General features: G+C 40.9%; 1 protein-coding gene across 7 annotated transcripts in view; it reads right to left on the reverse strand.

Moving 5' to 3' along the window:
- The window catches only part of Usp54 (ubiquitin specific peptidase 54), a 75,001-nt gene extending 61,037 nt beyond the window's left edge, over positions 1-13,964 (reverse strand). For 3 of the 7 annotated variants that reach the window (XM_052733509.1, XM_052733508.1, XM_052733507.1), the window contains exons 1-3: positions 13,818-13,956; positions 3,754-4,595; positions 1,575-1,667 (exon numbers count right to left, since the gene is read on the reverse strand). In XM_052733509.1, coding sequence (XP_052589469.1) covers positions 1,575-1,667; positions 3,754-3,900 — 240 coding nt within the window. In that variant the 5' untranslated portion in view covers positions 3,901-4,595; positions 13,818-13,956. Of the gene's footprint in view, positions 1-1,574; positions 1,668-3,753; positions 4,596-13,817 lie in introns of those variants that run through there. The other 4 variants (XM_052733512.1, XM_052733511.1, XM_052733504.1 and 1 more) reach the window with 3 other exon arrangements.
- Between the last annotated feature and the right edge of the window lie 848 nt (positions 13,965-14,812).

Raw genomic sequence — 14,812 nt, forward strand, 5'->3', positions numbered from 1 at the left:
AGTCTCAAAATATTTCCTCAAGTTAAAAAGATTAAAAAACAGGTTCCCTCCCTTCTGCTTGGATATCTTTGGGTATGTGCCATAAAGCCTGAAGGCTACCTTCCCTTCCTTTGGCTTATAAGATGCTAATATATATTCAAATAACAATTTGATGCTCTGAAAAAAGAAATACAAGAGTATGGTAGGTGGTTCTCCAAAGTCCCTCCCAAGTCAAAAACTATACAAAGCCAGACATAATAGCTTAGACCTGTAATCCAGCACTGAGGAGCTGAGGCAGGAGTATTTTTACAGTGTGAGACTCCCATCTCAAATAAATAAATAGAAGTCCCAACCAGTCAAGGCATATGAGTTCCCAGTTTTGGGAGATTCTTCTTCCCAGGATCTCTCCAAGATGAGTATTTCCTTAGCAAGTATCTGCCTAATGCCATGAAGCAGACATCCCTTGAACTTACTGACCAAGTAGACAATGTGTTGTTCTAAAAATGTCATTTATAAAACTAGGTAAAGTGTTCTTTTGGATAGATTTTTCTAAATATGCCTAGTAGGAAATGTTACAATCAACTTATTAATGATTTAGTTTGTTAAATTTTATATTTAAACTGGCTAGCCAATAATTTATTTTTTGAAAATTTCACACATATAATGCATTTTGATTATATACACCCCCCATCATTTATACTGTTTTGTTACAAGTTATAGTGGTTCATATTAAGTTAGAAAAAAAAGATGTCTGCGACCCAAATGACAGAAAGTTCAGAGGACTCACTCCTCCTAGGATCCTGTAATGGGAGTGAGGCCAGAACTTGGAACTAAAGGTGGAAGAACCACAACTACCAAGTTCAAAGCCAGCCTTGTCTACAGAATAAATTCGAGACCAGCCAGGGAGATATAAAATAACACCCTGTCTCAAAACCAAAACAAAACAAAAAAAAACAATGCTTCCAAAACAATAGCAAGTAAAGGCTGGCAATGTAGCTCAGTTGGTAAAGTGCTTGCCTGGCAAGCATAGAGCCCTAGGCTTAACTAACCCCAGCATCAGAGAAATTGGGTCTAGTAGTGTATGCCTGTAATCCCAGTACACATAGGAGGTAAAGTCAAGAGGCTCACCCTCAGCTAAGTAGTGAGTTCAAAGCCAGTCTAGGCTAATTTTGAAAACATAAGAACCTATCTCAAAAAAAATTTTAGTCAACTATTGCAATTTAGTCAACAATGTAAATTAGAAAATTCAAGAGTATTCAAGAGTATTTCTACTTTAAGCTAAAAGTTAACTAAATTAGATATATAATGATCATACCTAGGCAGTCATGACAAACTAAGAATTCAGCCTTCAGGCTGAGCACAGTGGTACACGACTTTATTCCGAGCACTGGGGAGGCAGAGGCAGGTGGATCTTTGTGAGTTCAAGGCCAGCCTGGTCTACAGAGTGAGTTCCAAGTCAGCCAGGGCTGCTACACAGAGAAACCCTGTCTCAGGAAAAAAAAAGAAAAAAAGGATTGCCCTAATTAACCCAATCCCCTCACTACTAACAACCTGGCAAGCTAAAGATGTGAGAGAAAACAATCTACAGAGCTTACCTTGAGAGCGCAGAAGATGCAAGAGTCGCCCATGCACTTGTGAGTGGTAAGCTGCCGGAAGCTACGGCGGAAGATGTCCAAGTGCCACAAAACCTTCCAAAGCAGAGGACACTCATTAGCCTACATATAGCTTTTAACTTTCAAGTCAAGAATTCAAGCAAACAGGGAATGGCTGCAGGAGAAAGGATCTTTATGCTCGAGACAAAAGATCATTCTAATACACTAAAACAAATCTCAAAAAGGTGAAGTATCAGGGCAGAGGAGGCTCAGTGGTTAAGAGCACACGCTGTCTTCACAGGCTCTGGTTCTCAGCACCCAGAGCAGGTGGCTCACAGCAACCGATGACCCCAGCTCCAGGGGATCTGACACCCTCATCTGGCCCCATGGGTACACTGCATTCATGTGGACACACACACACACTCACACACAAAGAATTTTTTTAAACAAATTAAAAAAAAAAAAAAATCAGAGGAACTTCCCCTGCCGGGCAGTGGTGACGCACACCTTTAATCCCAGCACTTGGAAGACAGAGCCAGGCGGATCTCTGTGAGTTCAAGGCCAGCCTGGGCTACAAAGCAAGTTCCAGGAAAGGTGCAAAGCTACACAGAGAAACCCTGTCTCGGAAAAAAAAAAAAAAGAAAAAACAAAAAACAAAAAAAAGTCATTCAAGGAAAATATCTTATAATAAAAATCAAATGTGATGTTGAAGAAGAAGTTTAGGGATTATAAACTGTAGAATTCGGCTGGGGGGATTAGACACGTGGTAGAACACTTTAGCAAATGTAAGGCCAGGTTCCATGTAAAGAATTAACTCATCAATAAATGGTGCAGAATTAATGGCCTCTACAAGAAAAGGAAGAATACCTTTAAATTTGTATTAAAAGCTTGAACCATAATGTTAAACTTTTACCTTTGTGACAGTTCCTTAAGTCAATAGGATAAATAGTAATAGTGGGCTGCTGAGTGTGTGATATATATCTCTAAGAGTTACGAAGCCACAGTGAGCCGGGCATGGTGGCACACACCTTTAATCCCAGCACTCAGAAGGTAGAAGGCAGGCGGATCTCTGAGTTCAAGGCCAGCTTGGTCTACAGAGAGTTCAAGAAAAACCCCCGTCTTGAAAAGCCAAAATGGAGGTGGGGGTAGGGAGAGAATCTTGGAAAGATGGCTCAGTGGCTAAGAGCACTGCCTGCTCTTCCAGAGGACCCAGGTTCAATTGCCAGCACCCACATGGCAGCTCACAGCTGTAATTCAGGGATCTGATGACTCTGGTCTCCAAGGGCACCTATACTCACACGTAGACACACACACCTATACTACAGAGTTTAAAATAATAAAAACAATCTTTTTGAAGAAAACAACAATAAAACTGCCCTGGAATACCAGACCAGGGCATACCTAGAGTTTCTGCTACTTGAAATCAACTTGGGGCTGGAGAGATTGTTCAGTGGGTCAATTACCTGCTACTTAAGTACGAGAACCAGAGTTCAAATCCCAGCACCTAGGAAGACGTAGGGTGTTTTGTCGGAGCACATTGTGGCTTTAGACCACAGGCCTGAGTACAGGTGTCTGAGATGGTCTGCACTGGGCTGTGCTGGGGGAGGTCTTTTGCTCCACCCCTTGGTAGTCCTTTAAATACCCAAGTCAGAGACAGTCGGGGCCCAATGGATTAGGATCCAGGCCCTCCCCGAGTCTATCCTGTATTTTCTATTTCTTGCTCCCCACTCTATCCTTCTAACTAGTATTTCCAGATACTCCTACTCGAGGGAAATGTGGGGGTGAGGGATGGCCTCCCAGTGTGTATGGCAGCCCTGGCTGTAATCTCAGTGCTGGGTAGGCAGAGAAGAAGGATCTGCCAGAGAAAACAGACACTCACACGTGCACCCACACACATCACAACACAGGCACATGGGAAAAAAAAAAAAAAAAAGACACTATTCTCAAATACAGTCTAAAATTTTTGAAACAGATTAATAATACTTCTATCATAATTAATCTTCAATTTACAAATTAGGTAACTGACATCAAAAAGATAAAGAGTCTTGCCTAAGATCACAAATGTAAAATATGATCTCAGGTTATGGAGTTCAGAAAGTGTCAATTATCACATGTGAAAGTTTCTGCAAACACAGGACTATGAACTAAATATCAGTTGTCACAAAGAAGGAGGTGGCCTTACCTGCAGGGCGCTGTTGAGGAAGCAGCTGTTTTGCCCTGGCTCATTGCTGAGGCCTTTGCTGGGGGCAATAGACATTGAGCTTCGAGGTGCAAACATCCCTTGAACACTACCACGGCTTCCTGAAAAATAATTTCTTTTCCAAGACATTATTGTTCACATTAGCCCCAAAAGCACTCATAAAAAAATAAATAAATAAAAAGGCCTTAGTCTTTTTTGGCAGGGAACTTGTGTTTGCTGAAGCCCTCAAAAGAAAAGAATTCAGAAGTCTGTTTATATTGGAAGACTGATTTTATAATCTCCCAAGCATCACATATGTAAGCTCAAAGAATTTAGGTTCCCTTTAGATCCAGGTGACAAAGCTGTCCTTCACTTGCCCCGGTGTTCAAAATGTAACTTGGCACATGACTAATGCAGACAAGTCCTTAAGTCCTGCTTCCTTCTATGCTTTTGAAAGTATTTCCCAAAAGTCCTGGTGAAACAGATGGGAATCCTCAACTCAACAGCATCCGGGACCAGGCTAAGTAAGATAAGCTCTTCAGTCTTCTTTATAATGCTTCTGGTGGACTCAAGATCTTTCCCGCTGGAAGGAAAGGCAGGAATCCAACACACTCCTCTTCGCCCTCTTAGTGCCTTGTCTCATCATCCTCTAGCAAAAGCCAAGCTCTGAACAACTGAAAAGAGACACAAAGCCAGGAAGTTTGTCTGGATTCTGAGGACTGTTGTCGATGTTCCTTGCTGCACCTTTGGAATATACTCCTACTTTCTTCTATCCCCTGGACCGGATCTTCAGAAAGGCTCTTCTCTTTTCTTCTGACACCAGAATACCCAGCTGTGCCAGAGAGCTTTGACAGAAAGGAAAAAAATAAAAAGCTTACGTCACTTAATGACTCCGCTGGCTTTACGCTGTTCAGCCAAAATCAACGTTGCCTCACCTCTCAGTGTAAACTTGAAACCTTGGCAAACAATGCCGGGGGCAGGGAGAAAAGAAAGAGGGAAGGAAAGAGAGAAGAAGGGAGACTATGAACCAGCAACAAAAGAGGGAAATGCTAAACTAAAGGGAAAAACAAGTGTAGGCAGCTTCACTTTCACTGGAAACTTCTCTGAAATTTTGAAGAAGAAAGTTGAACTGGACAGAAATAAACACAAACTTTTCAGGAGACTAACAAAGAAAAACAAAAACTCAGTAAGAAAGCGAGCACCCAGCGAGGAAGTCTGTCTCCTAGGTGTCGGTGGAAAAGCACTTTTCTCAAGGTGTCACCCATGCATGGTTATGCAAACCTGCTTACAGGTGGGGAGACTTCGGCAGTCTGGGCTGCATCCTAGGGACATGAGGCTGTCCCAGAGAGTCACTCATGGTCAGCAGACCACACGTCCTTAGTAGCCAGTCCAAAGACTTAAGCCTTCTGCCTCATCTGTTCACTTGTTTGACTGATTTTTTTAATTGATATTTTGCCAGAGGATCAGAAAAGTAATTTGAGTCATAAATCACTTGACTCAAAATTATACAGAGGGGCTCAGAATGAAGTCATCCACTAACCAACTTTTGGCTCCAGCCAACTAAATGTCTGTGAGACAAGAGAAAGTAGTACCAAATCAAGCACCATTCCTGGAAGGAAGTCATCGCATCTCCAGGTTTTTGTTTGAATGTTTGAGACAGGGTCTCCCCATGCTGGCCTGGAACCCAGAGTGCTAGGATTCAATGTGTGTGTCAACCACATCCAGCACAATTTCCAGGAGTCAGTTCTCTCCTGCCCCCAAGTAGGCTCCCAGTATCAAACTCTTACCTGCAAGTGCCTATACCCACTGAGTCATCTCAATGACCGACCCACGTTTCTATTTTGAGATGGGGTCTTAACATATAGCTATGGCTGGCCTAGAACTCACAACACAGACCAGGATGACCTCAAACCTCTAGCAATCCTCCTTCTTGTCCAAGTGCTCAGATTAGAGATATGTACAACCACATCTGGCAAAAGTACTAAATTTCCAATATCTCCTCAAGCTTCCCCTTTAACATCTACTACATATACCTCTTAGAAAATCAGAAATAGTCCAGGTGTTATAGCAGGTGCCATCATCTCATCACCTGAGAGGCAAAGGCAGAGTCTGAGGCTAGCCTAGGCTAAATAGCAAGAATATTTCAAATAAATACGTAAATAAAATTTTTAAAGCATAGAAAGTTTGGGTATGGTGACACATATCTTTAATCTCAATACTCAGGAGCAGAGGCAGGCTTATCTGTGAGATGAAGGCCAGCCTGGTCCACATAGTGAGTTCCAGCCTAGCCAGGGAGGGATACATAGTGACACCCTGCCTAAAACAAACAACAAAAACTAAAATGGGCAGGGGAAGTATGGTGGTATACATCTGTAACCCTACTCAACAAGTGGAGGCAAGGCCATCGAGAGTTCTGGGCCAGCCTGGCCTACATATCAAAACCCTGTTTCAATCAGACAAAAAGGAAAATTGAGCTGGGTGGTGTTGGCACACACCTTTAATCCCAGCACTCAGGAGGCAGAGGCAGGTGGATCTCTGTGAGTTCAAGGCCAGCCTGGTCTACAGAGTGAGTTCCAGGACAGCCAGGGCTACACAGAGAAATCCTATCTCATAAAAACAAAAAAAAAAAAAAAAAAATGCTTTGAGGTTTTAATGACTGTCTAGAACATCTGACACTACCGTCAGTCAGTGTGTCCAGTGGAAAAACTGAGGCACAAGAATACTAACTGGTTGCCTAAGACTACCCCCACCCCGCCGCCGCCGCCGCCGCCGCCGCCGCCGCCGCCTTTTCTACATTCCTGGGCTATTTATAATCTTCATAATCTACGTGTCACAATTAAAGTATTTGGTTATACCTTGTATGATCATACTATTCACTGTTTTTATTACTCTTCTTTTATATAATATCAGTCATGTACCATATGACTATATAAAATACTATCTAGTATCAAGCATATGATGATACTATACTGACATTCTTTATTTAATCTTCACAACAGCCTACCAGGTGAATACTAATAGTTCAACTCTACAGAAGAATAAACTGGAACTTAAGGACATCAACTTGCCTAACAGGTATGTGGCAGAGCTGGAATTGGGTGGCTACAATACTGTCACTTAATTATGTATCTTATTACAGTATTCCCAAAGCCCCCATCACAGTGATAGTCATAAGGAGGCATTCAACATATATTGCCTGGGGATTAATGTAGAACCAGGAGGAATCCACACCTCCCCAAAGACTGTAAGACCCTTACTTCTCTACATATCCCTCATGAACACTAGACTCAAGGCCACTCAGCAACTTCCAACAAGCCATGCCGCATTCCTTTAGCTCAACTGCTGCGAAGGAATAACAAGTACCAAGCCTCCACTTGGCTCACAGCAGAAGGGACTTGGCAGGCAGGTGGGGTTTTCAGTATCGCCTGCCCTGTGACACATACCCGAGCGAGCACAGAGAGCAATGGAAGACAGAGAGCAGCAGAAAGAGGATTCACAGGCTCTGAATGGTAGCATTATGTGTGGACAGCAGTAAGTTCTCACACTAGGTAAGTATGTCAGAAACTAAAAGTGACAGCCAAAAAGAACACGGGTAAGAACAGCAGGAAAATGGTTCAGGCAAACCCTGATGACAAAAACATTGCACCTCAAATGAAAGGTTTGGTTCGAGGTCTAGCACTAAGTAGTACAATTGTTCTCTGGTGTCATCTACTGAAAAAACATGAGAGTATCTCATGTATATCTCTAGCTACATGGCTCTAACCACCTGTTCTTAAAGAGAAAAAGAATCTTTTAAGCAATATTGAACTACAGTATAAAATAACATATCTGCCATTCACTCTCAAATGGTACAGACAGAAAGGAATATGCACGTATGTCCACAAAACACATATAAAAGGAATACATAGACAAAACAAGTATGGAAAATGTTAACAAGAGTTGGCTCTCATTGAGGAGTATGAGAAGGTCAGGCTGGGGACACTTCTGTTGACAGTGTCTGCCGAACATGCATAAGGCCCTGGGATCAATCCCCAGCACTGCCTAATCCAATCAATTCCAGTAATTGGGAGGCAGAGGTAGAAAAATCAGAGAGGTCATCCCTAACTACACAGAAAATTTTAGATCAGACTGGACTACATGAAATCCTATTTTAAAAAAAAAAAAAAAAAAAGTGTAGGAGATTTCATCTTACTATTTCTTGTAACTTCTCTGTAAACTTTATATTTAAGTTAAAAAAAGAGGCTGGCAATCTCAAAGTTAGAAAAAAAAGAAGACAATGATAACAAATACAGAGAAGAGGATCTGAGGAGATGGCTGAGTAGGTAAGGTGCTCGCAGGAAAAGCACAAGGACCTGAGTTTGATCCCAGCACCCAGACCAAAAGCCAGATGTGCTGGAATCCCAGTGCTGGTGGAGGGGAGACAGGAATATCCCTGGGGCATTCTGACCAGCTAGTCTACCTTGAAAATAAGGTAGAAGAGCAACGGAGGATGGCTCATGTGCACGATCCTGCCTTGAATCCTAAGCACCGGAAAAATATGTAAGTCTAGTGTAATGTCATCAGAAGAAGCAAAGGCAGTGATCTATACAAAGAGGACGAGCAGGCCGGGCGGTGGTGGTGCACGCCTTTAATCCCAGCTCTCAGGAGGCAGAGCCAGGCGGATCTCTGTGAGTTCGAGGCCAGCCTGGGCTACCAAGTGAGTTCTAGGAGAGGCGCAAAGCTACACAGAGAAACCCTGTCTCGAAAAGCCAAAAAAAAAAAAAAAAGAGGACGAGCACTAGAATTGAAGACTGAAGACAAGGCTCTATTTCTACACTTCTGTTCCCATGTTTAAATTCAGGGACAGGATCTTGAACTTCATTTTCAGGGTCTGTAAAACAGACAGAGTATCTGTTTCAATAAATGTAATACCATGAAAACACTAGTAAATCTGAAAATGAACAAATAATTAATTCAGTGAATAAGTGAACTTTGATACCTAAAAGCAAAAAGGTAAATTTTGTTTTAGGGACCCCAGAAAATGAGAAAGTTGTAAGCTACAAGGAACATTTTTTTCTAAACATATATATTTACATAAATATATACATTTTCATAATTTAAGTGATATGTCAGAACAAACTATATAACAGAAGAAAAATTTGAATTTCATGATTATTCTTTTTTTTTTTTTTTTTTTTTTTTTGGTTTTTCGGTTTTTCAAGACAGGGTTTCTCTGCATACTTTTGGTGCCTGTCCTGGATCTCGCTTTGTAGACTAGGCTGTCCTCGAACTCACAGAGATCCACCTGGCTCTGCCTCCCAAGTGCTAGGAGCCACCACCGCCTGGCTTCATGATTATTCATGAAGTACTAAGTTTAAATTAAGCCAAATAACTGGAGTCTATTGTAAGCAATAGAGGTATACTTAAGAAGGTCTACAAAGGAGATACAGAAATGGTTTAGAGGTTAAAACCATGTATTGCTCTTGCAAAGGACCCGAGTTTGATTCCCAGCACCCACATTAGGGGGCTCACAACCACCTAGATCTCCAGCTCCAGGGTGATCCAATGCCTCTGGCCTCTACAGGCACCAATACTCATATCCACATACAAACATACATTTTAAAAAATAATATCCCCATACAAATATACATAACTTAAAATAATAATCTTTTTTAAAGATCTATAAAGATAAACTATGCTAAACAATCAATGATTAAAGTGAAAATACCTTAGTATGTGTGTACATGTTCATGTGTGTTATATGTGCACATATATACACATGCATGTAGAGGCCAGAGGTTGACACTTCATCTCTTCCTCACTCTTCACCTTATTTCCTGAGATGGGACCTCTCACAAAACCTAAACCAACTGGTCATCAAGTCTCAGCGATCCTGTTTCTGCCTCCTCAGCATTGGGGCTGCAGATGTTTGCTGCTGTGCCAGCTTTTTACATGTGTGCAAGGGGTCCAAACTCAGGTCTACATGTTTCCATGGCAAGCCCTAAGTCCACCAAGTCTCAGACCTCAGAACCTGTTTCTAATGGAGTGTCAGTGACCCTGACTCCTGATCTTCCTGACTGTACACCCTGGGGGAGCTTGTGGAACCACCTTTAGTTCTTAAAGAGAGTGTTCTGGTTTTCCTGCAGGAGACTTGTCTCACACAGCCCAAACAGGCCTAACTGACTATGTAGCTAAAGCTGCCCTTAAAATGCTGGTCTTTCAGACTAAGCCTTAGGATAACTAGGACTGGAAGGAGATGCCATCACACCCAACTCCAAGTAGATTTTTTTTCCAATTATTACATTTATTAATTTGTTTGCTTGTTTAGAGTGATTGGGTATATGTGGGGGTGTGCATGTAGAGGTCACAAAATAACCTGTGGTAGTCTGCTCTCTCCTCTACCATATGGGGGTCGAGGGATTGAATTCAAGTTGTCAGGCTTGGTGGTAAGTGCATTAACCAGATAAGCAGTCTCAACTGCTCCCAAATAGATTTTTGTTAATAAGGATCACTCCTACTTTCCCAAGTCCCAAGTAAGGAAGTGATGTCTAATTGAATCATTCCTACTTAACATATTCTGAAGATAATATCCTGTGCAATAAGGTAAGAAAAAAGACAAAAATACACTGATTGAAAGAAAGAAATGTTGATGAAAAGACAAAAATGTATTCAACAAACAATGTTCAAACACCTGGGACAATTACATGCAAAGGACGGAACCTTGACTCATAAACACCATCTGTGATAAAATTAAAAACGGAACATATTCCTAAATGGAAAAATTAAAGTATAAAATCTGGAAAAAGAGCAAAAGGAAAAGTTGTAATCCTTCATTAGGCAAAAATTCTTAAGAATGATAGTAAAGATATGACCTATAAAAGAATAAAATGTTATAAACTTGTACTTCACAATTAAGAATGTCTGCTCCTTCAAAGACAAGAGAATGAATATGAGAATGAAGACCAGCCAAAGATTAGAAGACAATACTTGCAAATGACATAAAGGAAACTAACATTTAACATGTGCATGTTGCGTGTTATAATATATAGTACATGTAGATGGTCTATATAGTCTGTGTATATACATGTTTACAAAGAAAGAGGATGAGAGAGAGGGAGACAATGACTAGTCCTCTCTTGTCACCACCTTTGCAGTCTCCTAATGTATTTCACCCTCTGTGCTCAATACATTTGAAACTCACATCATGACATCCACACTCTACCTCTGTAGGAGGCACAGCGGTTCTTGTGCTCATAGATAAGCACAAGGGGAACCAGAAATGTTAAACAGACAGGGTTGTTCCTTCAAAGGAAGGGATGCATAATCTGTTATCTCCCAGAAGGCAAGACCCTACCTCATTAACCAAAAGAAAACAATTTAAATTATTCTGCAGATATGCCCAGCATTTTGCTAACTAAGGACTGTTCTCTTCCCACACCCTCCCACACCCATCTTCCCCGTCTTACCTAATATCAGCATTCGTTTGGAGGTAGCAACTCATTCTGACAGGGACTAATGATGGTCACATCTTATAATGAGGAGTCACTTATGTTAAGTCACTTTCTAGGGGCCAATTGGGAAGGGCACAAGAAAGAGTGGGGCAGGCAGGGTGAGTAGGATCAAAATATATTGTACACCTGTGTTGGGCAGTATTATTCTAAAGTGTTACTTTTGTCTATGCTGCATTGTTTAACTCTGTGAAGTTGTGTTACTGTGCCTGTCTAAAACACCTGATGGTCTAATAAGGAGCTGAACAGCCGATGGTGAGGCAGGAGAAAGGAGAGGTGGGGCTTGCAAGGAGAGAGAATAAACAGAAGGAGAAATCTGGGAGAAAAAAAGTAGACAGAGGAGAAGGAGGACTCTAGGGTCCAGCCACCCAACTACACAGCAAGCCATGGAGTAAGAAACAAAGAAAAGTATACAGGAATAGAAAAGGAAAAAGCCCAAAGGCAAAAAGTAGATGGGATAAATTAAGAAAAGCTGGCTAGAAACAAGCCAATATAAGGCCGGGGGCATTTATAACAAAGAATAAGCCTCCATTTATTTGGGAGCTGGGTGGCGGGTCCTCCAAAAGAGCAAAAATGACAACATGCCTGTATCAAAGTGTCATAATGAAATCTATTATATGTGATTAATACACACTAATAACACTAATAAAACAATATTCTTTCCTAACCACACTGCCAATAGTAGCAAACTAGTACCAGGTTGAAAAAGAGTTCCCGAGCAATTTATTTGGCCCCTGGAAAGCAAAATAAATAAACAAACAAACATGAAATCCATAAATTTACCCTATATAACCCTCTGGTTAAATCACTAAGAACCAAAGATGTTTTTTTCTCTCTCAATTCTTTAAATCACTAAGGAATGCTTTTATAATTTAGATACTTGATTACAACTATGAATTATTTTACAATCATGAACACATCAGTACCTGGGTTATTTTGCACAATAATGAAAATATAATGACACTATCCACAAGAGGAAAATAGGAGGGAAGCCAATGATAGCACCAGCTTGACTCATTCCTGCTATGAGAACACTGGTACAGAATGGCACTGGCAACTCCAGTGTGAGGAAGCAGGCGCATGCCCGGGAAGGAAGGTGACAGAGGCTACCAAAGCAAGGCATCAGAAAGAAGTCCAAACAAAACCCTCCTCAGGGGGAGCAGTAAGACAGGAGGCACTGAAATTATCCCACAAGTCTTCAGATTCTCAAATGCTACTGAACTCTAGCATCTGAGTCAGTTCAAATTCTAACTCTACCACTTACAGGGAATGGGAGGAACTTCAGTATCAGCTCTTTCAGCTGTAAAACTGTGATAATGGCAGCTACTACTTAAGTGAACAGTTTTGGGCACAAAGCATGTCCTTAATTCTTAAAAAGCAGGGGTCATTTTCCTCATATTGCAAGGAGAAGAGGACAGGGAGAAGTTCTACCTATGCATGATTAGGAAAAAATACTATCTGCCTGTTAGGGTTGGAAGTGGAATTAGAAATATGTGTGTGGCATTTAGCATAGACTAGGAGCTCAAGAAATCATTACTGTACAAGTAAGTTCAACCTCCACTTGAAAAGCAGGCTCAACTAAACAGCAATAAAATCTCAACAAGTCTGTCCTCATATTGCCAATGGCAAACACAAAGGTTCTTGCAAATGCGCACACACGCGCGTGCGCACGAGTACACTTTTCTTAGATGAGGTCAAAATATATAATTCAAGGAAATAGACACATCATGAAACATTGTTCATTGTTCAAGTGTCATTGGAATGAGCTGAACATCAAATATAAAACTTTTTTTTTTTTTTTTTTTTTTTTTTTGGTTTTTCAAGACAGGGTTTGTCTGTGTAGCCCTGGCTGTCCTGGAACTCACTCTGTAGACCAGGCTGGGCTTGAACTCAGAGAGATTCACCTGCTTCTGCCTCCTGAGTTCTAGGATTAGGGCATTCGACTAGAACACTTTTTTTTTTTTAAGTACCTGACACCTGAAAGGAACAGAGTCTAAGGACCAAATCTAACCTAAGAAGCTTTCTAGAAGCAATCATCTGAAACGCTCAGCAAACCACTTCCCAGAATGGCAACAACCCCAAATCCAAATGAATTTTCCAACACCGTTCTGGTGACAGGAAAAGGGAAATCACTCTGCTTCTAGAAACAATACAGGAGACTGTACAGGTTAGCAACAAAACAGGTTACTTCTTTAACCCATATGAGTTTGAAAAATAAAGATAAAGGACCATAACCTTCTCACAAATAACTTGTTTGAAGGCAATTTAAAAACACTAAACTTACAACTCTTTCCTTTAAACCTTATCTCTTCCCTATAATTCTAATAAGTTCAAATATATATAGTTATACATGTTAGAGAAGGAAAGCAAAATTCCCAAACTTTAATAACTGGAGGAAAAAAGGGCAGAAAGAGACAACATAAAAAAAAAGTCTCCTGAAAATTGAGTCCAAATCTCAATTTCAAAGTAAAATAAACTGTCACTGTGGGGAGAATAAAAAATGAAACAAACAACTTCATAAACACTCCCTAGTCCTTATACCCTCCCTCCACACAGTTTTAACACAACTACAATGCTTACCAGACAGCCCATTCGAGCTCAGCAAAAAACTTCCAGCAGTCACAAGGGCATTTGTGGGGCAAGTGATACAGAACCGGAACAGAGGCAAGGGTACAAGAGGGAGGAGACAAGGGCAACTAGCAACAATGGGAAACTGTTCATCTAAACCACAAAGACGCAGAACAGGATAGCAGGGATAAAACTTTTTTTTTTTTTTTGCCAACTACCAGGAACACTAACAATTCATGATGGAGCTAAATGGTACAAAGAACTGAAGGAAGGAACCAAAACTAACTAGGAAGGGCCTATGACAAGCTTCATTGAAGGCTTAGAACAATCGCATGAGGCTGCTTCCTCCAAAGGCATTCCTGATGGCAAGGTCACGAAAAAACACGGTTTGTAGGGTGGCAGCTGCTTCTAAAGGCCGCCCTGAAAGAGCCTTTTGTATAGCGACCTTCGAAGACACCTTTGCAGTGCTCCAGAGAACACCAAAACAACGTCGTCGTCAGAACCCTTAATTCAAAAATCCCAATACTATCTGCGCTTAAACCATTTAAACAGGCAACTCTTCAGCCTTCAACATTCAAATAGGCCATGCTATTAAAGAAATTTAAAAATTATGTGGATAGAAATTGTAAACTAAGCTGTTGAGATTGTCAGTCAATTTAAAACAAAGCTTGAAATCTAAAGGTTCTTCCACCCCAAAGATGACAAGATCTCCACACCTCTCTTAGGGAACTGCAGTTGGGTCCCACCCTGAAACATGTGATCAGTCAAACAGAACTTGCATTTGCAGGCAGGGCACAAAGGCCCAGAAGACCAACACACCCGCTTCTATGTATTACTCTGCTTATAAAACAGCTTTATTGAAATGAGCTGTTTTACAAGCATACTGATGAAAAAACTCATCAGCAGAATTCTTGCCAAATATGAAAGTTGGCTATATTTCTATACCTTGAGAGAAAATACATGAGTTCACAAAAACAAGATTTAATTAAAGTTTATTGGTAAAATTA

The sequence above is a fragment of the Peromyscus californicus genome, unplaced genomic scaffold (assembly GCF_007827085.1).
Source record: "Peromyscus californicus insignis strain IS unplaced genomic scaffold, ASM782708v3 Scaffold_12__1_contigs__length_115047231, whole genome shotgun sequence".
Lineage (NCBI taxonomy): Eukaryota > Metazoa > Chordata > Mammalia > Rodentia > Cricetidae > Peromyscus > Peromyscus californicus.